Here is a 26,272-nt window from a genome sequence, read left to right on the forward strand (position 1 = left end):
GTAATCAAAACAGCATGGTACTGGCACAAAAACTGACGTATGGATCAATGGAACAGAATAGAAAGCCCAGAAATAAAACCACACACGTACAGTCAATTAATCTTTGACAAAAGAGACAAGAATATACAATGGACAAGAATATACAATGAAGAAAAGACAGTCTCTTCAGCAAGTGGTGTTGGGAAAACTGGACAGCTGCATGTAAATCAATGAAGTTAGAATACACCCTCACACCATACACAAAAATAAACTCAAAATGGCTTAAAGACTTAAATATAAGACATGACACCATAAAACTCCTAGAAAAGAACATACACAAAACATTCTCTGACATAAATCCTAGCAATGTTTTCTTAGGTCAGTCTCCCAAGGCAATAGAAAGAAAGGCAAAAATAAACAAATGGGACCTAATCAAACTTATAAGCTTTTGCACAGCAAAGGAAACCATAAACAAAATGAAAAGACAACCTATGGAATGGGAGAAAATATTTGTAAACAATGTGACCAACAAGGGCTTAATTTCCAAGATGTACAAACAGCTCACACAACTCAACAAAAACAACAACAACCCAATCAAAAAATAGGCAGAAGACCTAAATAGACATTTCCCCAAAGAAGACATACAGATGGCCAATAGGCACGTGAAAAGATGTTCAACATCACTAATTACTAGAGAAGTGCAAATCAAAACTACGATGAGGTATTACCTCACACCAGTTGGAATGGGCATCATCAGAAAATCTACAAATAACAAATGCTGGACAGGGTGTGGAGAAAACACCTACACTGTGGGTGAGAATGTAAATTGGTGCAGCCACTATGGAAAACAGTATGGAGGTTTCTTTAAAAACCAAAAATAGAGTTGCCATATGATCCAGCAATCCCACTCCTGGCCATATATCTAGGGAAAACTATAATTTGAAAAGAAACATGAACCCCAATGTTTATAGCAACACTATTTACAATAGCCAAGACATGGAAGCAACCTAAATGTCCATCAATGGATGAATGGATAAAGAAGATGTGGCATATATATACAAGGAATACTACTCAGCCATAAAAAAGAATGAAATAATGCCATTTGCAGGAACATGGATGGACCTAGAGACTGTCATACTAAGTGAATTAAGTCCACTTACTTACTTCCACTTTATACGTGGAATCTAAAATATGATACAAATGAACTTATTTACAAAACAGAAACAGACTCACAGACATAGAAAAGTAGTGCTGATAAATACCAAATCCTGTATTGTGTTTATTCATTAATAATAAAATCTACTTGCATTTGTAAGCTGTAAGTCCCCTATTTATGGCTTTCCACAGCCTACAAGACCTGACTGGCGATCCAGCCCTGTCTCCCTTATCACCTATTACTCTAGCCTATACTAACAACCCAACGAAACTCACTTCTGGGTCCCTGTACAGGGCCAGGCGTATTCCCACCCCAGGGCCTTTGTTCTAGCTGTTCTCCTGTCCAAAAAGGCTCTTCCACCAGACCCTTTCATATCACATAGGTCTCATAAGCCACTTCCTTACAGTGACCTTTCCTTACTCCATCCCCCTTCCCCCGGCCCCCATCACTCTCTATCCTCTCGCCCTGTTTTATTTTCTTCATAGAAAATAAATCTTAACACCTTCTGTGTGCCAGTACCTAGCACACAGGGACTCAGTGAAAGTACAACAAATGAATTCATTCATCCATTTAATAATTCATTCATTCCTTCCTTCCATAAAAGTCTATGTGCTTACTAGGTCCGAGGATAAAAAGATGGTTATGGTATTGATCACTACCCTCACAGACAGAGCTCACATCAAGCCGGGAAGCACACACCCACAAGTGCACACACACAAAAGTGATACAATGTAAAAAATGTGTGAAATAGATAGCTAGTGGGAACCCGCTGTATAGCACAGGAAGCTCAGCTTGGTGCTCTGTGGTGACCCAGATGGGTGGGATTTGGGGCGGGGAGGGGGTAGGTCCAAGAGGGAGGAGATATATGTATATATATGGCTGATTCACTTCATGTACAGCACAAACTAACACAACATTGTAAAGCAATTATACCCCAATTAAAAAAAAAAAAGTTAAGACAGAAGAGGATTTGTATGCCCAATATTCACAAGAATGACTTGAATTAGGTTGGGTGATGAATGGCCCTATCCCCATTCATTTCATTCAGCTTGAAAAAAAATCTTAGGAGTTAACTAATTGATCTGCTTGAAACTTCACAGCTAATGGCAGAGACGGAAGCACTCCCACTCTTGAACCAATGTAGCAAATGATTCATCAAGGTGAGGTGGTACCTCTTAGCCGATTTAAATGGCTTTTACAATGAAACATGTTGAAGATGCTAATTGTTAACTGCCCACTTGATATGGTGTTAAATGTAACACATATGGATGAAAGGATAGAGATTCTACTCTTATTTTATAGTAACAATGATAAACTGAAGTTCCTGCAAGATTGAAAGGGAGATTGGAATTGTTTGGTAATCCTATAAGAAATACAAACATTTTAAAGTCTACAAAGACAAAGGATCCTTATTATTATATATTCCTTATTTTATGATCCTCTTTTCCTCCAGTGGCTTTTTGCTGGTTACATCTTCTTTCCCCTGTGAAGATTCTCCCTTAATTCATTACCAAAATATACTTCTGAAGGTTTCCCTCCAACCATTTAGTTCTCACCTTTAAATAACTGATGAGTAAATGGACCACATCAACTTCAGTTAAAAACACCTCCCTCCAGGGACTTCCCTGGTGGCACAGTGGTTGAGAATCCACCTGCCAATGCAGGGGACACGGGTTCGAGCCCTGGTGCGGGAAGATCCCACATGCCGTGGAACAACTAAGCCCGTGCGCCACAACTACCGAGCCTGTGCTCTAGAGCCCGTGAGCCACAACTACTGAGCCCAAGTGCCACAACTACTGAAGCCCACGCGCCTAGAGCCCGTGCTCCGCAACAACAGAAGCCACCGCAATGAGAAGCCCACACGCCGCAACGAAGAGTAGCCCCCACTCGCCACAACTAGAGAAAGCCCGCATGCAGCAACGAAGACCCAATGCAGCCAAAAATAAATAAACAAAACAAATTTTAAAAAAAAAAAAAACCTTCCTCCAATTTGTCTTCCCATCTACTGACCAAACTCATCCTTCCTCTGGTCCAGCAGAACCAAGAGCATGTATTAAAAAACCAGCCCATCCATCTCCTAATTTACAAAACACGACATTTCGCAAACTGTTTACTTAGGTCCATGCCAACAATATTACTCAAATGTAATGGAGTGAAAAAACCACAGGGAATAGTGTAGTTGGCCAAGAGAAGTATTTGGGGATCTAAAATTACAGGGAAAATCATACAACATTCATTTTACTTAGCCCCAAATCTCTATCAGATGATGTTTAGCTGAAAGACTCTAAAATTGGCAGTGAGAAAGGAAAAGCTGTCTTAAAGTTTGGGCCATGCCAGGGTAGCCTTCAGAGAAGTAGGAGGAAATGGAATAAGGTGGTGTGTCCTTGAAAAGCTGTCATAATAGGCAGTGTCTGTCAGGCAAGGGATAAGCACACAGAAAAAATAGTAGAAAGAAAACCAATGGAAAATTATTGCCCAAAGGTGAGAGGAAACAAAAAAGGAAGTAGAATTCTTTAGGTAGAATTTAGAGGATAGTATTTACAACACAGCAAAATCAGAGATGCTGGTTCAATTCAATTCTACTCGATTCAGTTAGCATTTGTACTATGGCAAGGAACAGAGCCTGGGTACTTAAAATGACACAAAGAAAATCCTGCAGGACTTCGCTGGTGGCACAGTGGTTAAGAATCCGCCTGCCGATGAATGGACCAACACAGGCTGGATCCCTGGTCTGGGAAGATCCCACATCCCGCGGACAAATAAGCCCATGTACCACAACTACTGAAGCCTGCGCACCCTACAGCCCGAGCTCCGCAAGGAAGAGTAGCCTCCGCTCTCCGCAACTAGAGAAAGCCTGTGTGCAGCAATGAAGACCCAACACAGCCAAGAATAAATAAATAAATAAATTTATTTTTTAAAAGTGTTTTTAAAAAAAAAGAAAGAAAATGCCGCTCCCCAGGAGCTCCACGTTGATGGGGAGGCAGATGCCCCTCTCCCCTGGTCCAGCCATACCCAGAGCAAAGTAAGAGTGAAAACAGAGTGCTCCCAGAGAGGGGAAGAGAGAGCCATGATTTTCACCAGGGGATCTGAGAAACACCAAGAGGGGTGTGTAAAAAGCTGAGGCGCCCAGGAGGGAGAGGGTCTAAGCAAGCAAACAGGAACCCCTGAGAGCTCACATCTGTCAAATACTGTTGTGCGGGGGGCAGGGGGACAGCTGCTCTCCAAGAACTCTTTGTGTATTACTTCATGCGGTCCCCCAACAAGCCTCTGAATGATGGCACAAACCATCATCACACCTGTCCTGTGAATGGGGTAACTTAGCCTTGCCCCAGCTCTCACAGTCCAAGGTCACATAGTGGGGATGTGTTGACAAAGTATTAACATCAAGTTAGGTGCCTTGTATTCTAACTCCAAAGACTGAACTTCTAACCACGGACCTATACTGCCTCTAGTTCACGGCAAGCAAAACTGAGGCCTAGTAAGGACAGAGAGAAAGAGGAGGAAAGCAAGAAAGGCGGGTCAGGTGGGACAGTAACAGGTAGCATTTCCTTCTTGTAACCACATTGTCTTGGGTCTAAATGACACCGTGCACACAGATTCTTGGTGCCCAATGGACTGTGCTTACATGAAATGTTCAATCCTTAATAATAAGCTAGGCAAATGAATAGGTGCACGTGAGCTTATACAAATACAGCTCTGATGTATTTTTCCATAAGTACCAAAACAACCATTTTGTGTCACACCAACAAATTATGTACTATTTTCTCTCCCCTAGGAAGATAGGAAACTTCATTAGTAAAACATGCAGTTAGAGCAAGATAACCCTGGTGGCACAGTGGTTAAGAATCCACCTGCCAGTGCAAGGGACACGGGTTCGATCCCTTGTCCCAGAAGATCCCACATGTCACGGAGCAACTAAGCCTGTGTGCCACAACTACTGAGCCTATGCTCTAGAGTACGCGCACTGCAACTACTGAGCCCGCATGCCACAACTACTGAAGCCCGCGCGCCCAGAAGAAGAAGAAGCCACCAAAAGAAGCCACCACAATGAGAAGCCTGTGCACCGCCATGAAGAGTAGCCCCCGCTCACCACAACTAGAGAAAGCCTGTGTGCAGCAATGAAGACCCAACATAGCCAAAAAAAAAAAAAAAAAAGAGCAAGATAAGACCATAGTTTCTCCCTTATCTGTAAATTATTGTGCTTAATTATCACATCAGGGTGGTTTTAAAAACATGAGCAGCTGGATGTATTATTTCCTGCATTTTTGTGTATTTAAAATATTTTATAGTTAAAAATAAAATATTTAGTGGAAAAAGCGCCCAATGTGTTCCAAAGTGTTTCAACCTTTTTTAAAACCACTTTATTTAACCACCTATGTGTCATTAACAATTTTGCAAGTGTCCAACTCTTGTAAAAATATATGTATTTATCATTCAACTAACAAAAGAAACACTGGGTGTAATAACCCTGTATGCAGCCATCTTTGTACGTACTATTTAAAACTGACCTAAAGCAATGTTTAGAGGGCTCCCGCCTTGACAAATTTCTAAATTGCTAAGTGTTAGGCTTGGCTTTCAGATTCCCACACAAAGTGTCATAAATATTGCCCAGGACAGGGTTCCTTCTGGATCACTGTTTCTCAAAAGGTGGGCCACCTCCATCAGTATCACCTGATGTGCTCATTAAATAAAAATCCCAGAGACTCTGATTCAAGAAAGCAGTTTAACAAACTCCTCCAGCGACCAGCTGCACATTCATGTTTAAGAGGCACCACAGAATCTCCTTAAAGCAGAACAAGTGGAAATGCCCAGAGGTATAACCAAAATCACCAGTGGCCAGTTCCTCGCATTTTCTGCTCCCTGAAGCAGCCAGAGCTCCTGAATTAGGGAAGAAGCCGCATTAGATCCACAGTCACAGACTATGTGGGAGGAGCGCAACTGAGCCTCTGCCCACCCATCCTGGGGTCATTGCTAGGGAATCCCTGACTGCCTCAGGGGTGGCCCAGCTCTGAGTAGCCCACTTCTCAAGCCCACGTGCAGAGCATCTATGGCCTTCTATCACGAGTTGAATGGTCCCCCCCACCCCCCCGCCACAAAGAAAGCTGTGTTGGATTCCTGATCCCTGGTACCTTAGTTTGTGACCTTATTTGGAGACAGGGTCTTTACAGAGGTAACCAAGTTAAAAATGAGGTCATTATGGTGAGCTCTAATCTGATATGACGGGTGTCCTTATAAAAAGGGGAAATTTGGACACAAAGATAGACATGCCTAGAGGGGAAATGAGGTGAAGAAACACAAGGAGAAGACAGCCTTCTGCTAGCCAGGGAGAGAGGCCTGGAACAGATCTTCCCTCACAAGGAACCAACCCTCACGACACCCTGATTTTGGACTTCTAGCCTCCAGAACTCTGAGACAATACATTTCTGTTGTTCTAAGCCACCCAGTTTGTGGTACTTTGTTACAGGCTTGGGAGATCACACAGCGAACAGAGGCAGTGAAAGCCAGTCCAAAGCAGGGCTGTCAGGAGAGTCGAAGACCAAGACCTCAAGAGAGATGCTGCCACACTGGACGTCCAGGAAGCCTAGGGCAGTAGAAAGAACAATAAACCAAGAGCCACAGAGCTGGGGTGGGGTCTGAGCCCTGTCCCCCGTTTAAAAAGGGGCTAATAAATCATGGCTGCCTGGTCTACACTCCCAGGGTGTGAAGGTCAAGAAAATGCTCTCCAGTGCTGGCTTCTGCAGCACATATACTAATATTGGAAAGATACAGAGAAGATTAGCATGACCCCTGCCCAAGGATGACATGCAAATTCACGAAGCATTCCTTTTTTTTTTTTTTTTTTTTAAAAGTAAAAGAAAGAAAGCGAACGCCCTTCACAGGCTCCAAGGCACTGCACAAATTACCCTGCCCTCAGCAGCAGCTTCTCAGCCCCTGCTCTGATCTTGGTCAGTGTTACAAGAGTGGTGACACCGCCCTAGCACTCCTAGTTGCCCTGTTCATTGCTAGGAAGAACGTGGAAGCAAAATCTGCATTTTAGGAAAACTGATTTGAGCTCCCAAACATGTTTGAGTATGTTTGGAATATCCAAGACAACAAATAACAGGCTCAGAAACAGCAGACTCCTGTGGTGGCCAAAGGTCCTTTGAACAAGGCAGGCTTCCTAAGGGCCAAGGGTTCAACGGGCAGAGGAACGCTTCACTAAAGCAGGCCGGGCAGGGGCGGGAGGGCGGGGTGTTCAGGTTGGCCCAGGGGCTGCAGGGTTGCACAATGAGGGTTTAAGTATGATCGCAGCCCAGCATTTATGGTTCCTAAATGTTTGTTTTAACCAGTGCTGAGAACACATATTTGACCCAGTGTGAACTTGACCTCTGGGTCCTTCCCCCTTCACCGGGCGGTCTGTGCCGCACGACAAGATTTTCCAGCCAACCCTCCCACCCCTGCTCCCAGCACTGGGGCCGGGTGGGTGCTCCCAGCAGCTGCCACAATAAACCTCCCTGTGGATCTATTGGCGAAGCAGCTGTCAATGGCCACAGCGGGCTGACGAAAGCTGTGTGATCACTCCGGGCCCAACTCCCGAGCTCAGCTAGCACAACGCCAAGCCAAGAGGGACAGGAGATGGCCTGAAAGGCCTCTGTCACCTGCAACTCCAGCCACACCCCACACTCATGGACGATGCCCTCGACCGCAGCAACCCTAAGCACCAAGGGTATACGTGACTATGTCTCTTCTGTATATAATTAAGGAAAATGCCTAGGGTTGGCTTTGGGGGTTTTTTTCCCCCAAAGCACTGTGGGCTGAATGCCAGTGGAAAAGCAATGGAATATCGATTTTCTGTTTCTTGCTAAGGAGAGAACAAGTCATTTGATGTGCCATGAGTTAAGTGAGTAAAAACAGACCCCGCACTCTCTACAGCTGGCTGCGTTTCTCCTCTATTCATAGACCCTGGCACATGGTAAAAGCTAAACAGATATCCGTTAAAGAAATGAAAGAACCATCCATGCATTTAGGGAGGGCCTGCCACGTGCCAGGCTCCCGCTTTGGATTCAGATCTGCCATCTTTCCTGTTCCATCCACCTCATCCTGCCAACCCGGCCTCACCCTCATCTCCCCTTTATTCTTTTGTGTTGTCTGTTCCCAGGTCCAGTCTCCTCTTTGGAGAGCCCACTGGCAATGTCTCTCTCTGGCCTGCACTTACCCTGAGAGGGGCACAAAAAGATTGGAACAACCAAGAGGGGGTGGGTTCAGTTTAGACAGAGGGAACAAAATGTAAAAATGGGGATAGGCAAAAAAAAGTTAACACCCTCCCAATAAATGTGAACCCCTTGGAAAGGGAACAGATGCAGTGCCTTCTCCTTTGCCCAAAATGGACATCGCTATCAGCAGTCATTCCACATTAATAACTAAAATGCCATATCTCGAGCTGTGATTTCAATTCCTAGAGACACACATACAGAGGGTGTCTGGAAAAGAAGCATTAACATGCAACTGGGCATCTCTATGTAGAGACTGGGTGGCTAAAGCCCTCGGGGCTGCCACTGCGGACACCCACATCCATTCTCTCTGCCCATGTGGGTCTGCTGCCGTTTGTTTCACATCTCTCTGATTGGCAATTTCAGGTTCGCTAAATCTTCAGTCTTCAGAAGCATTTGCCTATGGCCCATTTAAATTAAGTTTCAATCAACTAAAAACAATCCAGTCTGCCTCGAAGGGGCACCTTGTTTTCCTCACAGGATTAAGCAAACTGAACAACAGAAACACATCCCAACTCTTATGCAGAAATATTTTTTGTATCAACTGGAAAACAGTCTCTACAAACTGAAATTCTTCAGCTAAACCCTTTCAATTATCCTCAAAATAGAACTGACAATTACAAGGCATCCTTGCTGTTGATTTAAATTTAATGTGCACATTTAAATGTGCATACACATTGTATGATAACTACTACCTTTTTTTAATTTGAAGTACACTTGTTTTACAATGTTGTGTTAATTATGTATATGACGATTACTATCGTAATAAGGAAATTCATGTTGACGTGCCATTGGTTTTTGTATTTGTTAAGTGTAATAAACCATATCCAAGTGCAATTGTTCAATCTCAGCATAATAAGGAAGTGAGAGAGGAAAGAGACCACAGATCAATTTCTTTTGCAGTCTAAATTTCACTAGTATTTACCAAAGTAGTTGTAGTCACAAAAATTGGTGTCAGAATTTTTTCCATTCAATTTATGAATACCTTAGGGGAGTATTTTCCATCTAAACAGCAAGCTTTACACAAAGAGAACTAGAGATACACAAATAATCTAATATTTAGTCTCTTTCAAAGTTCTTTTAAAATAAATCATTCTGGGATACAGAACAACCCAGCCTACTTTATTTCTTTTTTCTCAGTAATCAAAGCCAGGCAGGATGGAAGTGACTGGCTTTTTCATTTATCCCTTTTTTTATTCATCTCTATTGAGGTATAATTGACAAATAAAAATTGTATATATTTAAAGTGTATAACAATGTTTTGATATACGCACACATTGTAAAATAAGCACCACAGTCAACCTAATAAACATACCCATCACCACACAGTTAACGTGTGTGTGTGTGTGTGTGTGTGTGTGTGTGTGTGGTGGGAACACTCTAAGATCTACCCTCTGAAGAAATTTCAAGTATATAACACAGTACTGTTAACTATAGTCACACCGCTGTATATTAGATCTCCAGAACTTAATCATCCTGAGGGACTGAAACTTTGTACCCCTTGACCAATATCTCCCTATTTCCCCCTCCCCCAGCCCTAAACTACTTTAAAGCTGTAATATAAAAAGGGATCCACATGTACATTCTTTGAAAGGAAGATGACGACAATAGCTGGAGAAACATACATAGGGAAAAACGAAAACCAAATAATAAATGAGACAGGATTTACTTGGCTTGATTCAATAATAAACTCTAAGACTCCTTCTGGTTTCATCAAGGCTTTCACATCCATCATTCTATTTCACCTTGATACCTGTAACAATCCTAGAAAGTAGTCAAATTTGGGGGTTTTTTTGTTTTGTTTTGTTTTTTTGGCCACGCCGTCCGGCATGTGGGATCTTAGTTCCCCAACCAGGGATCAAACCCACACCCCCTGCAGTGGAAACGTGGAGTCTTATCCACTGGACCGCCAGGGAAGTCCCAGTAGTCAAGTTTTTAGCACACTCATTTCAGGATGGGAAAATATAAGGGTCAGAGAGGTCAAATGAATTCCCCAAGGCCACACAGCTAGTGAACACTTGAGGGTTTAAACTCAGGTTTCCTGAACCCAAGACCAGGGGTCTTTCCTGGTGTCACACTGCTTAGCCATGGACACAAGTTTTGCCGCATCAGTGGTAACCCCAGTTGTCCCATGTGAAGGTATAAGGCTCCCTCATCTCCCTGGCTCTGCACAGGGAGACAAACACAAGACCCCCCATTGAAACATATCCATCTAGCGTATATTACTTTGGATTGAGCACTGACCTAACCCAGCATCATTTTTAAAAACACAACTGTTCTTGAAAGAAGTTGTGATTTAAGCTTCCACCATTTGGGCCTGAATTAATTTGTCAGATTGGGCAGTACTGGAAGGCTAATGTTACACTGATTGCTTAGGTCCCGGTGCTGTCCAAGGGCTACCTTCTAGAAGCTGGAAGGATAACTTAAACCAAAAGCCAGAAGCATTTGTTATTGGTATCATGAGACTAAGCCAACGGAGCAACATCCTCTGGGACACCGTATACAGTAACTGTGCAACCCTAACTTTTCTGACGGGTAGCCTTTTGCAGCCTTTCTCTTTCTGGGTCACCAGAGGGCAAACCTGGCTAAACCGAGGCACACTTGTGCCCTTGCCTCCCTCATCTGGAGAAGCAGGAAGCCATGAGGTGATTCCTCAAGATCGGATGTTCTCCTTCTAGAGCATCTTCTTTGGACCTGCAAATCCTCAGACAACCTAAGAATGGGGTACTACTCTCTTTTCAGAGAGGGCACTCAACGGCATCATTTGCCAAGTAAACTTCTTTGAAAGTCTTAACACATTCTCTCTAATGGGCATCAAGGAGCACTCACCATCACCTATAACAACCTGCTCTGTATCTTTAATCTTTACACAGCAATACCCCACTTTGCACAGCAATGCTGCTGTCATGGGTGAGCTGTCTGCACATAACAGGCAAACAACATCATAGCAGGAGTTACCGAAGGGAGGAGAGGGTATGTAATTGGACCCAAGCAATTGTAAATTCAGGAAAATGCTGGTGCGCTATTGTCAAGTGTAATCTAAGAAGATGTGAAGAATTATGACAATCTAAAATGCCTGGGGCTTCCCGGGTGGCACAGTGGTTAAGAATCCGCCTGCCGATGCAGGGGCCACGGGTTCCAGCCGTGGTCCGGGAAGATCCCACATGCCGCAGAGCAACTAAGCCCGTGCACCACAACTACTGAGCCTGCACTCTAGAGCCCACGAGCCACAACTACTGAGCCCGCATGCCACGACTACTGAAGCCCGCGCACCTAGAGCCTGTGCTCCGCAAAAAGAGAAGCCCGCGCACCGCAACGAAGAGTAGCCCCCGCTCGTCGCAACTAGAGAAAGCATGCGAGCAGCAACAAAGACCCAACACAGCCAAAAATAAATAAATAAAATAAATTTAAAATGAAAAATAAAATGCCTACAACCCTGAGTATTTCTGATCTAGCGGTTTGAGTTCAATATCCAGGAGGCTGATTAGTGAGTTCATGTCTGCCACTGCTCCTTGATCACAGCCAAATCATAACCCACCTGGACACTGCTTTTTATAAAACTAAAGCCACTATGCCAAAGTCCTGTTTCTTTCAAGGATTGAAGGCATCTTCCAACAAGCAAGTTCACCAGAATGACTGTAATAGAAATGACCATAATAGAAAAAATTTTAAATTAATTCACCAGCATTTTAAAATCCAAACCGTGTACAAGACAAATTGCTAAATTTTACTTATTACACTGCATACCAAAAAGCAGCTAAAATTTTGAACGATTCTAATCCACATGTTTATGCTTCAAACTCTATGCAGGGAACACATAAGAATGCTTAACTATTTCTGAATGGAAGTAAGAATTCTTTATGTCCAGTAGCACCAGACAGAATCAACTCGTCAAGAGGACCCTCAAAGAATATTTTACCTTAATCCTTAATTTCACAATGCACAGGGAAGTATTTTCTGATGTTCTCAAATCTATATGCATCATTAATACATGTTTCAAAACACTCCTAAGCCTGTGTATTAGCTGGAGAAGCAATGCAGGAAAACCCACTTGTCAGTTCTGAAGAACAGTAGAGTGGTTACCTCCTAGGAAACAGGCCACAAGGACGGCAGATTCTGAGTGCTGTTTTCAGAAAGCTTTAACACTACTGATGCTTTATTCCAGAGCAGAGTGTCCTACTTTCCATTCCCCTCCTACCATCAACTTAAAGAATGTTTTTCATTTGTCGATATCCATGGTTAAATTAATTGTACTGGTTCTGCCATATGGCACATCCTCCAATGGGAATTTCTTTTCCTAGCCCCTGATTCACGGTGGTAACAGAGTAATTAATACCACGGTTGGGCGCAAGGGAATCTTGGATGCACGGCACGGTTTTGTACAATGAATCGCTGCTGGCCTTGATACCGTCATTACCCTGGCCCAGCCCTTCCTGGGTGGTGATGAAGGCTTCAGATAACGGGGTAGACTGCATCACAGACATTGCATAGCCTCTTCAAGTGATCCCTGTGGGATGCCCCGTGTGGACAGACCCACTTCACCTACTGTGCAGGGCTGCTGTGCACATGGAAACTTACGTTTGGTGCATCTCTGGGAGCCAGGGGCCTTACTCCAGCCATGGCAGCACTGCCCTCCACAGACATTGACCCTGAAACAAACAAAGCAAGACCCCTGAGTCCAGTAGTAGCGACACTCCCTTCCAGAGAACCCAAGCCTCCAGGGTGCTCCTGCAAGCCCAGCCTCCTGCTTCCACATTCCTCTAGCTTCGAAGCAGGGACCCAGGATGTCCAACCCAAAGCTGCCCAAGCAGAAGGGTAAGGACAGTGTATCAGGGAAGGATGGGAGAACCAAAACCTGCATAACCTAGAACTATACAGGAGGGGAGAACAAGGTCCAAATAAACGGTTTTCTTAACTCCAAAAGTAAAGTAGAGCCAAATGTATTTTGTGTATTATCTGCACCCACGTTTTAAATTGAATCTGAGTTTCAGAGAGAGGCATCCAAACAGGAGTGAAATCACAACTCTTGGAACCACCCCTGAAGAAAACAACAACAAACAAGCAAAACAAGTCTTCCCCCACACTCTCAACCTGTGATTAATGAGGAGGAGGGGCAAGGAGGACGTTTATGAACGCCCAGTAACAGAAACTATCCAACCGAAACTCCTGTCAATGCTAAGACACGCCGCCCCAGGAAAACAGACCCCACAGGTGCAGGGAAGCCAAGCTCACAATTAGTAGGATGCTGAAAATTCCAGGTCACAAAACAGGAAGTGGATCTTTACAGGCAGCCCTCCTCCAAACTTTTTTTTTTTCCATTAGCTCGAAAAAAAAAATTAAACTGAGCTGCAAAGTGAAGTTTAATTGATGCTGAGGGATTAAGCTGTAGTGACTTCATGTTTACGCCCATCTTCTAGGAGCAGTTTGGTTCGCGCACAGGAGGTTACGCCCCAGGCAGAAATGCCTTTTGTGTTTACCCGCAGCTCAGTAACAATGCGATCGGAGTTTATCCTCAGTCAGAGTTCCCCGGCTTCCCCGCACTTCGCTCTTCCCGCCGCGCTGCAAGCGAGGCAGGCAGAGGCGGGCGGGGAGGAGACAACCCACCGACGGCGCACTACGCCCACGGCCGCCGCTGGGCTCCGAGGAGCCGCGACTCCCCGGGTCCCCGCGCGGGCGGCGCGCGCGAGGAAGGAGGGAGGGTGTGGGCTTACCCCTGAAGCTGCTGCTTCTGGTGAACCTGCAGCCTCGAGCCCCCGCCGCTCTGGGTCTCCCGCGGCACTTTGGAGCGCACCGCTTGCCTGCCTTGTTTGGCGAACGGGGCGGCCGCCGGGTGACCGCCAGGCTTGGGGTGGAGCTGCCCGCCGGAGCCCCCGGGACGCGCCGGCTCCGGCGGTGGCGGTGGCGGCGGCCGGAGCCCCTGCAGGGCCGCGCCGCCGGGCGGGCTGGTGCGCCGAGTCCGCTCCGAGGGGGCCCCGGCGCCCGCCGAGCTACGGCTGTACCTGGCGTTGAGCGCGACGTTGAAGGTCCGCGGGCGCTGGGGCCCGCCCAGGGGCAAGGCGCCCGCCGCCAGGCCGGGGCCCGGGCGCACCACGTACGTGATCCTCCGCACCCGGCAGTGCACCGAGGACGCGAGCAACCCTGCCCAGAGCAGGAGCCCCCACCTGAGCCAGGCCCCCGCCATCGCGGTCCCCAGCCGGCGCCCCCGGCCCCCGCCCCCGGCCGCGCCGCTCGCCCGGTGCGGCCGCCCACGCGCACTCAGGCTCCACCGAGAACAACCGGGAGCCCGGGAAAGGCGGGGAGGAGGAAAACTCGGTTGCAGGAGAGGAAGTTCTGCGGGCTGCTGAACGGCCCCAGACCCCAGCCGAAAGCGGCGGGGAGGAGGGGGCGGGGTGGGGGTGGGGAACGCGGGGCCCGGGAGGGGAGGGGCGAGGGGCGCGGGCCGCGCAAGGTGAGGGTCCGCTCGCCCCGCCGCCGGCGCAGGGGCTGCCGCGCCCGGGACCCGGCGAGAGTGGGCGAGGGCGGGTGTGAGCGCGCGGGACGCTCAGCGGCAGCCCGGGCTGCAAAGTCTTTAAAAAGTTTCTCTCGCCGTGGAACCGAGTGTCAGATCTGAACAGCCAATCTCCGGCAGACGTGACGTCAGGCAGTAAATCCTAATTGGGGAAAGCGTGAGATGAGCCCGAGAACACGCCGCCACCCTCCACATCCACATCGATTGTTCCTATGGGTCGGCAAGGCAGAGGTCCCCGCTCCTCGATCCCGTCTCCCGGGAAAGGACAAAGGACTCGTCAAAGTCACTGAACGGTCCTTTCCTTCTAGAAGCCCCACAGGACTCATTTGATACTGTCTGGAAGGCATTTCCAGTCATTTTCTTATCCGTGTTTGCTCGGATACTTGCTGCGGGTATTGGATTAAAATACTAGATCGGGCCCCAGAAAGGACTGCTCGGGGTGCGCGGAGTGTCCATCGAAAGTGTTTAGATGGTTCCCTTTGGGATTGTAAACTCCGCGTGACTGTTTCTGAGTGTGCAGCTTCTGGTACCCTACTCCTCTCTTGGCATGTACCAGGGTGGGCAGCAGGGGGCGCCCGCGTAGACTGGGAAAACCGCAACAGGAATCGACCCCGCAGGCAGCCCTGCTCCTGGTGAAAAGGCCTCTATGACAGAAATACAGGCCTCTATGACAGGGCTTAGGATCCATGACAACGCCAAGCCATTATCAGTCTCTTTTTAAAGTCAGATCAGTTCCCTGGACCCCTATCCGAAAGGAAAGGATCACTCACTGGAGATGACACAAAATCACATTAAGGGAGATGCAGAATGTCCCAGGGGACAGAGTCCCTGGGGTCAGGGTGCTTTTGGGTGGAAACCATGAAATAGTAACATATTTACTTCTAGCATTTGAATTTAAAACGGTGTCTCCAGCAGCATTCACGCTTTTATTACATGAATGCAATAGAAAACCCCGCATTGGCTAGTGGACAGTTGGTAGCAGGTGACAATGGTTTAAGAAGAATTAATAGAAAATGATTTAAAGTTGAAGAAACTTAATCCCTTAATCTATTTTTTCTGTACATTGGAGAAAGACCTCCAATATTTGATTTGGCAGGAGAGGGTCTCAGTCCATCTGCCTGACCACCAGTTTCATGTGAGAACACACTCTGAGAGCCAGGCACAGAATAAACAGCATTTGACCAGAGGGAGAGACCTCAGTTCAGTCCTAACACTGCTGCTAAGTAGCTGAAAGACCACAGGCAGTTCACCTCTCCTCTCTGAACCTTGACTTCCTCCTCTGTAATCCAACAGAGAAGTTGGATTAAAAATTCCTCCCAGCCCTAAGAGTCTGTGGCTCTAAGAACATCCCTGTGGACAAGATGAGTGAGGCCACTCAAGGTCAGTCTCTGAGCCAGGCCAAAGGGAACCAGCTGAGAAGACTGAGGAAGGCAGGTGGGTGAAGAAACTGCCTCCCAGCCTGGGATTCTGTAGAAAGGACAGAGCACAAGCTAATAAATATTCACCAAGTGCTACTCTGAGGCAAGCAGAGAGGCTGACCCTTTGCAGAAACAAAGTATCACAGGCACAACCTTTTTGTTCTGGAGAAACTTCCTATCTGGTTAGAGAGAAAAAATGTAAATAAACAAAAGCTTTTTAAAAAGATAAATAAAGCAACAGTTTGAGATAATAACCGAACTCTCCCAAGGCAGTATCTGATTTGTGAGAGGCCAATGTCACTGTACAACCCACAATTCTTTGTCATCTCATGGAAAATTCACAACATGTAGGGAAAACATTTCCTACCCGCAGCTCAAATCAGTCTACAGAGATTTTCTCTCTCAGGTAGGGATTATGAGCAACAGTTGAAGTGGATGGGAGCAGGGGGTGTCTACAAGCAATAACTCCATGCTGAAGAGCCTAGGCTGGAAAGAAGACGTGTCAGACAGGTGAAAGCTCAGGAAATAGTGATGGACAGCATCACAAAAGGACCAGACTGCAGTCTATGGTGGTGGGTGAGCTCTTCTTGTTAGGCACTGCAGGACTCACATGGACGGCATACATCAAAGCCTGTTTCGGTCAATGAGAGGCAGCTGCCCGCAGAGGGCAGAGCCTGGACAGGGATCCAGAGGGCTGGGCTGGAGCAGTGTGGCTGCTTCACTTCCCACGGGAACTTGAGCAAGTCATTTCACCTGAGAGCCTGTTTCCAGAGGGCCTGGAGATCAACCCAAGGTCCTCACATTTGGGGACAGCAATGAGCTCAACCACGCTCTATGACTCTGCAGAAAAAAATGTTTAAAAAGATACAACGCAATCTTTCTTTCTCTTGACCCACAGCAAAGCAGAGGTGGGTATCTCACCCCAGTCTTCAATCTGATTACGACCTGCCTTATGACAGATTTGGATACGTTACAATCAGATAATCTCTGAAATGTAACCACAGGAAGAATCTCTAGTGTAAATGTTAATCTCATCCGTGAATGATCCATATACATTTGTATGCATGTGTGTTTATATACAACCATTAATGTGGTAATTTACACATAAGCAAGCAGCCCCACTCTAGTTGAAAAACTCCAGCAAAGTCATAGTTTTTCCACATTAGTCTCTTGCTATCTACATAACTAGTAAGATAATCCTTGAAAAATGTGTTGTGCAACCTATGTACTATCATATGAGATGGTCACTCATCTAAAACACTGAACTCGCTATTAATCTGAAAATGAAAGCCCAGTTTCTGTCAGGCATGGGGACCAGCCTTTGCCAAGTTTAGACCCTGTTTAATGCCAAGACCCCTAGGTTTCAAGGTCCATTTATATTGGCAGTACACAACTTCCTGGTTCAAGACACAAGTCTTTAAAGATCTCATAAAACTTCTTGGACTTCAGATGGTTTTTACAAAACAATACTCAGATGAGCTAAGTGTAAATGAATCAGAAAAAAGGATTATATTTCCCATAAAAACTCATGGGTTTGAGGATTAGGGGAAGAAAGGAAGGCTGGCAAATGCCAAACTTTTTAAAGCACTTTGAAACCATTAGTCAAATTCTAAATGCAGCCAGTATCCCTCATCCTTACATTTTATGAGTTTTGTAATTGAAAATCTTTTCCCACATTTAAGATCAGCTACAAATCAACTTTTGTGGCTGCCTACGATCAGAATCCCTTCCACCCATCTTTTCTTCCAGCCAAGGATTTCATGGAGCCCCTCTTAGTTCTAATTTCATCAAGAAATTCTTAGAAAGAGAGGGAAGAAGAGACAGAGAGAAATAGGAATTCAGTGAGTTGTAGACAAAAGGAAGAGAAAGGAGAGTAAAAGCAAGAGAGAGAGGGAGATTGAGGAATGGAAAAGAAAGGGACGGGAAAACAGGAGAGAAAGTGTGAAGACACAAAGAGAGGGGATGCAGTGGAAGGAGGGACAAAAAGAGGTGGGTGGAGGGAAGTTAGGAAGAGGATGGATTGGAGAAGTGCAAAATGAAGGAGAAATCAATGAATGAGAAGAGGAGGAAACAGGTAGGAGGAGGGGAAAAGGAAACATAGGGAGAGAAGAATTATACCCGGCATCCACGGGCTAATCTCAGGCTGCTCACCAGGATCCTGGCAGCCATTTCTGAACCTCGGTGGGTTCTCACCTGAACATCAGCTTGTCCAGATTTGGGCTAGAATTAAACCTGTGACCTTGGAAGGTGCTAGCATGGTGGCTGGCTGGCTGCCCTACACCACATGCGAAGCGGGAGGCACAGGACGTCCCGTGTTCTCTCACACAAGCTGGTGGCCAAAGACCGCAGCTTCAGCTTGAGATGCCTGCAAGTAGGTACTACATTTACTCTTGTGGTCCTCTCCCTTGTTCTTTCGACCATTTCATCGAAAGAGCAGAGATGAAGGAGATTAGAAATGTGTGAGTTCCTCCACGTTTAACTCAGCTTCCATGAAAAATCACACGGAGCTTTACCAATGAAGAAGTAAAGCTGATACTCTGGTTTCTCTTCAGATCGTATAAATCTTTCGCCTTTTACTAAAGATTTCCGTGGAGAGGAACAATTCTGAGTTTTTACCCAATTTTTTGAGGTCTTGCGTTTGCAAGGCCAATTTAAAAAAAGAAAAAAAAAAAAAAGCCGAGACTCAACCCATGGAGGTATCAGTGTTTCTGCCAAGATGTGTCAGCAAGATGGAGACAGAGCTGATGTGCAGAGAAAGATGAGGTGCCCCTGGAACGGAGCAACAAGTGGAACCAAGGTTTACACCAGTGCTTTCCTTCCCTTTAAAGCTTCAGGTCTGAAATCCAAGCATCCTTAGTTGTCACTCAACAAATGTTTGTTGACCCTAGGGCCCCCAGCTAGCCTACGTAAACCCATACAGCAAAATCAAAACAAACTTCCATTTCAGGTTGAGAAGTTTAAATAATGCCTGGCTGGATTGCAATCCAAAGTTGCCCCCGGGCCAGCGAGTGCCTTTGTGCTGACCCTGAGTGCCTGGCCATGGCAATACAGACCCTGTCCACGTGGAGTCTAATGAGGTAAACAGACCTGGAACAAGTGATTACATGTGTGGTGAGTATTGAAAAAAGGACTGTGGGAAATGAAACCCATAAAAGGAAAAGTGTCAGGGTTATGGACTAGCTTTCTACAAATTTTGAAGAGCCCATCCACAAAAAGAAACTCACCAAAAGTAAACTTTTATGTACACTAAATTTCCCTTTCTGATTATTTTGGTCCTTTCTTACTTGCCTTGAGTATAATCAAGGATAAGTATCACACAGTGGCAGCTGCCAATGAAATGCCTCTCTGTCTTCAGGGAACAAAAATCTGTTCATTAATTTACTTTCATTGAGGCTTTTCATACCCATTTAATCAAATTTTTGAATATTAAACATGAAACTACATAATAATTAAGTAGCTATCAATACAATTTTATTTATACTTTTCATTCACTTCCTCCAAACTTCACTGGGTCATTGGCTGGTCAACATTCAAGAGGGCACAAAGGAAATGTGTTCTTTGTCTCAAAGGGTCTGCATCTTGGAAAATACTTGGATGTACACTGAACTGAGATGCCCTTCAACTCTATGAAATACATGCCTTTTGATCACAAAACAGCCTCCAGTGAAATGCAGTTCACTTTGGTGTCTCAGTTATAAACACTCTGACCTTCCATTCAGTCAATGGACATTTACCTAGTTTCCCTGCTTAAATTTAAGTTCAAAGATGCCCAGACACCTGCAAGGTTGGTTGAGTGCCTGGTAGGCAAGCAGAGTAACGCTCTCTTCCCTCAAATGCAGGTACTGACAAGTCATGATCCAATTTGAAGAGGAACCTTCTGCTTTGTGTCAGCCCCTATGCTTCCCGGGTTGTTGAGTTGATGGAATTGCTTCTTTGTGTAAATTTCAGGACACTAGTCATTGTTATTTCTCTTGTCTACATTAGAATTTTCACCCAATGGCACAAGTATGTGATGCTGCCTGAGTTTAACGCTTGATTCTAATTATTTTTTTCCAAAAATATTCTCTCTGCCTCCCATAAAATTGATTAAAATATCATACAGTGAATAAAGCAGCCTAGAAAAAAGAAGAAAATGAGGGAAGTTACTGTACCACCTCTACATATCAATTCCTAGACAGCCTGTCTGGTTTTCTAAGACCCAAGGCCCTTCAAAGATTGCTTCCTTCTCACTCTTTTAACCTCATCTTGGGCTACTCTCCCAAATGAACCTCTGTTCCAACTACATTTATCTACCCATTTTTCTTCTTTCTCTTTGAAAGAAAAAAAAAAAAGGCTGGCCAGCCACTAATCTGCCAAAAAAGGGACACCCATATTCCTGCCTCTAGTCTCGCCTTACATCATTCTCCTGACATACCATCACCTCTTCACCTAAGTCCTACTCCTCCTTCAAAATAGAATTCAAGATCCTTTACTTCCATGAAGCTCTTTGGACCACCCTAAACCTCAGTTTACTCTCTCTTCCTAAGTCTTATAGCATTTCTCATCCATCTCTGGCATTAAGCACAGAATACATGCTTGGTAGTAGACACAGAATACTTTTGCAGCTGAAGACTTTTTTTCTTCTTGGTCTTACTAAGATAAACCGGAACTAAGGCAAGTCATGGTTAATAATAGTTGAGGTTTGGTTACAATGACAACGGATGACAAAGTGACTTGTCTTTAGCTCTTTGAAGGCAGGGTTCTGCTGAACAATGGGGTTTGCCCAAATTTCCCCCCAAACCTAAATTAAGTTGAATCAAGCAGTGGCTCTCTGTAGGGGAAAAAGAAAAAGTTTTCTCCCTCTGAACTGACAGTCTGAAAAGTTCTGTAGAAAGAATTTTGTCGTATTTCTGTCTGAAAACTGTTACATTCCCAGTAATACCATTAAAGTAGTGAAGGCTTTTATAGCATCTCTTTTTTGTTGCCCTCTCAACTTACCCTGTTATGGGAGGCCAGGACATACTGAGAATGGATCTAGTAAAAATCCACATAATATGGATGAACTGAGCAATATACAGAAGTAAGTCACACCACCAAAGAAACACTAGCTCCACCAGGAGAGGCCTGGCTTTCTAAACAGTGAGGGGAGATCAGTAAAACCAGCCCAGTCTCTGTTGATTCCTCCAGGTTTCCTGGTTTTAAAGCCCAAGCTACTGCTGAGAGGGATCAGGTTACATTTGCCAGCTGCTCCAGAACTTTCCACTTAACCCTTTTCAATCCACAACCTGGATGTTACACTTCCATTTCACTTCGAAGAGCATCTTCCATCTTTATATTTCCCCCCATGTTTTCTTCCCAACATACAAGTACCCGGCCAACCCTCAATGCCACCCCACCCCCATGAAGCTACCTGACTTCCAGGCCTCCACCTCATCACTAGAGGCCTGTGTTGAGGGCAGACACCTTGTGTATCATGTTCCCAGTGCCTAACACAGTTTGCAAATCATAGTAAATGTTTGTTGTAAGTAAATGCATGGTGTTTGTTGAGTGAATGACTATCCTTTTGGACACCTAACTGCTATGAGCAGTCCACGACAAGAAACCTCCAAATATCTTTCCTTCTTTTTTTTTTTTTTTTTTTGGCTGTGTTGGGTCTTCATTGCTGTGCACGGGCTTTCTCTAGGTGTGACGAGCGGGGACTACTCTTTGTTGCGGTGCGCGGGCTTCTCATTGGGTGGCTCCTCTTATTGTGAAGCACAGGCTCTAGGCACGTGGGCTTCAGCGGTTACAGCACGGAGGCTCAGTAGTTGCGGCACGTGGGCCCTAGAGAGCTCGGGCTTCAGTAGTTGAGGCACATGGGCTCAGTAGTTGTGGTGCACGGGCTCCAGAGCACATAGGCTCAGTGGTTGTGGCTTTCAGGTTCTAGAGCGCAGGCTCAGTAGTTGTGGCGCACGGGCCTAATTGCTCCACTGCATGTGGGATCTTCCCAGACCAGGGCTGGAACCCGTGTCCCCTGCATTGGCAGGTAGATTCTTAACCACTGCGCCACCAGGGAAGTCCCTATCTTTTCTTCATCATAAGCAAAAAACGTTGCCCAAGATCCCTAAGTTGTCAGGGGTCTGGAGACTGATTCATTCATTCATTCACGGATTCGTTTATTCATTCACTAGCCATTTTTGAGAGCCAATTGTTTTCTTTTTTTTTTTTTTTACCACGCCACACAGCTTGCAGTATCTTAGTTCCCTGACCAGGGATGGAACCTGCACCCCTCGGCAGTGAAAGCACAGAGTCCTAACCACTGGACCACCAGGGAATTCCCCCAATTGTTTTCTAATTAACTAAGAATGGAGAATGGGTTTCAGAAATTTTTGCTTAGGGATCTAATAGGCCTGAATAGATGCAAGGATTCTCTCTGAAAGCTGGGGAAGTTTTCTTTAGAAGGCATGGGATAAAGAGATGGATAAATGGAATCTCTTCCCACAGTCCTCTTGTAGCTAATTGCTAGAAAAATCATTGGCGGAAAATCTATGAGCACGTAGAACAGCATCTGTAGGATGTAAGGACATGATCCTGGATATCTGCTTGCCGGGAAGGAGTAGAATATATGGTTAAGAGCACAAACTTTGGTGTCAAACAACCTGGGCTCAGTTCTTAGCTCTGCTCCTGAGTTTGCGAGTAAACTTGTGTGCCTCAGCCTATGTTCTGGATGAATCTGGGAAGAAGCTGACTGGGCATTAAGGAACTAAGTTCTTGAATCCCTCTCGAACAATCACTTTTATGAGGGAATGTTCTTGGGTTACTCAGTTCTGCCCTGGGAACCGCTTAGATAATCTCAGCCTTAGATCTGTCAAGGCTGCTTTTTTTTTTTTAATCAGTGCATGGTTCAGCACACAGAATAATTTCTTAGTGATCATGAAGTGCTTCCTGATAGCCAGCTCAGCCTCTACACACTTACTGCCCTAACTCTTCCAGGAGCCATTTCTGGGAACATGGAGCTTCCTGCAGGGGTTTTAGAGTCAAAGACACCAACAACCGATGAGTCTTCTGTGAGATTAAGAGCAGAGCTGGGAGAGGAGACCTTAATTTTACAAAGGGAGATGGTGGGAGGAAGGGAAGGGAAGAGAATCATTCATGTTCATTTGCTGAGCACTCATAAAGACCCATAAATGGCACAGGGGGTTTCTGCACCTGCCATCACTGAAGGGGGCCACGCGATAGACATTTACCTTTGTAACCAAAAAATGGCATTCCATGATTTAATAAACCATGCACCTCTTGAAGCTTCTTATCTGTGAAATGGGAGTAATACCTAACACAAGGTTCAGCAAGCTTTTCTGAAAAGGGACAGACAGTACGCATTTTCAACTTTGCACACCGCACTGTTTCTGTTACAGCTACTCACTTTTGCCACTGTAGCATGCAAGTTGCCTAGACGACACAGAAATGAATGGGCAGAGTTGGTCCGCAGGCCACAGCTTGCCGTCATCTGGTCTAATCCCCTGCGCTAATACGTAGGGTGTTAACAGGATTAAATAAGCTAATCCAAGCAACATATTCTTGTACAGCGTGCAGCAGATCAGCACTCAATAACTATTTGCTATTATCATTGCTCCGATTTTAGACTCTCCCATGTGTGTGCACTACCGTTGCTCACCCTAGTGAATGAGGTAGTCCTCAGGTCTCCCTGGGAGATATTCCTAGCCTTCCCCATCTTGGGCATATGGAGGGTGTCACAGATTGGGTTCTCTGGGAAGGACCCTGAGATGGAGTTTAGTGTATAGGATGTTTGTTTTAGGACTGTCCTTGGGAGTAATCCTGTAGAAAGAAGGAGAAGGAAGAAGGACTGGGCAGAAGGAGAAGTCGAGTTTGCCCAACAGCAGACTGAGCCGAACCCACGAGGATCTCTGAAGCTAAAATGGCCATTCAAGTTGTCCCGCACTGGGTCAGAGTGGCTGGGCCTTGGTGCCCCACCTGGAGCAGTCACTGGATGTGGGCTGCCCTGGGAAGGGGGGCAGCTCTGCAGCGCACGCACTCCTGGAGGGGCTGACAGGGGGGCACTGTCTGCTGACAGCATGCCCAGCAACTGGGGTGACAGGGGCGGGAGGGGAAGATGTGACCCATCCTGACCATGAATGGTGCACAGAAATAACACGTGGCATTTGCAAACCAAGCATTTAATTGTTGCTGCAAGACCCTCCAGAGCTCCTTCCCTCTGGTAACCAGCAATTTCAAGATGGTGGCTGCTCCATCAGCCTGGGTCCCAGAGGCACAACAGGGAAGAGAGTTTCCTATCAATTGTACTGGAAACCTAATGTGAGCAAGACTGAAATCTGAGTTCTTTAAAGCCACTGAGATTTTAAAGTTGTTTGTTGCTGCAGTATCGTTAGCTTTCTATTATGAGTCCTCAGCTGCTGCACTGGATGTATTTGAAGGTTTTGAAGTGAAGACACGCCTGATAATCTTACAAAATCAGGGAACTGGTCTGACACCACCATCCTCATTGCCAGCATCATCATAGCTAACACCAGCATTTACATGAATTTTCTAATTTCATGCTCATAACAACCTATGTATAACACAGCTATTATTACCCTCATTTTAGAGATTAGGAAACTTACACTTATAGATGTTTATTAATTTGCATGAGGCCAGGGGTCTGCAAACTATAACCGGCAGGCCAGATCCAGCTCACTGCCTGTTTTTGTAAATAAAGTTTTATTGGAACACAGTCATGCCCATTCATTACACAGTATGTAATTATGGCTGCTTTCATGATACTGTGGCAGAGTTGAGTAGTTGCATATGGCCTGCAAAGCTGAAAATACTTACCATCTGGACCTTTTCAGAAAACGTTTGCCCACTCTCCCTCTCTCCCCGCACTCTACACAAGGCCTGGTTCCAAACTCCAGAGATGCAGCTCATAATTCAGATATAAGTAAATACTAGGTAGGCTTGGAGCCTGTAGGGGTATTATAAAACTTTCCCATTTCCATTATCCTAACTGTACATTTTTTAATTTAAAATTTTCATGACATTTATTTCCAGCATTATGACGGACTCCCTATCATGAAAATCCTCCCCTAAAAAAAACCTGTAAAATTCTGAATAAAATGAATAGCTGACTTGGCAAAAAATTAAGGTAAATACTCAGGGGCTAAAAATGAAGTAGAAGCCAGAAGCCAGATTTAGCATGGTAAATGCTCACTCAAGCAGGTAGTGGACCCCTAATGGCATTTGCCACTGTCGGGGGGGGGACATGACAAGGCAAGAGAGTGTCAGCATAGAGACTTTGGAATGAGTCCCTGAAGGCCCAAATTTCCAGTGAAAGAATGGACTGGAAAATATTTGCCCTGCAAAAGGAGACATCAAAAAAATTCTGTGTCTCAGCTCTGATTTGGGTTGCAAGGGAAGAAAAGGTAGCCACCTGCCAACCAGAAGAAATAACCATACCCCAGACTTGAAGTCTGGGGTTCAAATTCACTCTACTTGCCTATTCTGAAACTATTTTAAACCAAAGAAACTAATTTAAAATAGTCCTAGATTTTTAGCTCCCTAGGCACTTGGGCAAAGTAAACACAAATAAAGGGAATATTCTCTCAAGTTGCCTCCTAAAATTCTCACAGATAATGCCCCAACAAAAATGAGCTCACAGTGAAAAATCACAAGACCACTCACAGAGCAAGACATCATGGGACAGAGCAGAAACATCAAATAGCAGAATCAGACACACAATTTCTTTAGCAGAGTTATCCCATGTAGCAGGACTTGACAAATTTTTTCTCTAAAGGCCCAGGTAGTATATATTTTAGGCTTTGCAAGCTATGCAGTCAGTATCAAAAAGATTCAACTTTACCATTCTACAGTGAAAGCAGACACAAGCAGTATGTAAATTAATGGGCTTAGCTGTGTTCCAATAAACCTTTTTTACAAAAATAAGGAGTGTGTTGGACTTCCCTGGTGGTCCAGTGATTAAGAATCCACC

At 45.3% G+C, this 26,272-nt stretch overlaps 1 protein-coding gene and 2 non-coding genes across 10 annotated transcripts in view; 2 read left to right on the forward strand and 1 right to left on the reverse strand.

Moving 5' to 3' along the window:
* Window positions 1–15,249, reverse strand: part of LTBP1 (latent transforming growth factor beta binding protein 1) — a 425,591-nt gene extending 410,342 nt beyond the window's left edge. For 4 of the 8 annotated variants that reach the window (XM_089922380.1, XM_089922381.1, XM_089922382.1 and 1 more), the window contains exons 1-2: window positions 14,097–15,246; window positions 12,964–13,034 (exon numbers count right to left, since the gene is read on the reverse strand). In XM_089922380.1, coding sequence (XP_089778506.1) covers window positions 12,964–13,034; window positions 14,097–14,566 — 541 coding nt within the window. In that variant the 5' untranslated portion in view covers window positions 14,567–15,246. Of the gene's footprint in view, window positions 1–12,963; window positions 13,035–14,096 lie in introns of all 8 variants that reach the window. The other 4 variants (XM_089922384.1, XM_022574113.2, XM_022574111.2 and 1 more) reach the window with 3 other exon arrangements.
* On the forward strand, window positions 6,861–6,967 carry LOC115803448 (U6 spliceosomal RNA). The gene has a single exon (XR_004024200.1). It is a non-coding gene; the product is annotated as a U6 spliceosomal RNA (small nuclear RNA).
* Window positions 15,250–18,843: 3,594 nt separating the features above from the next.
* On the forward strand, window positions 18,844–18,959 carry LOC115803463 (U5 spliceosomal RNA). Its single transcript, XR_004024213.1, has one exon. It is a non-coding gene; the product is annotated as a U5 spliceosomal RNA (small nuclear RNA).
* Window positions 18,960–26,272: the final 7,313 nt, after the last annotated feature.

This window comes from Delphinapterus leucas, chromosome 13 (assembly GCF_059928025.1).
Source record: "Delphinapterus leucas isolate spDelLeu-1000000601 "Yukka" chromosome 13, BTC_Dleu_Yukka2, whole genome shotgun sequence".
Lineage (NCBI taxonomy): Eukaryota > Metazoa > Chordata > Mammalia > Artiodactyla > Monodontidae > Delphinapterus > Delphinapterus leucas.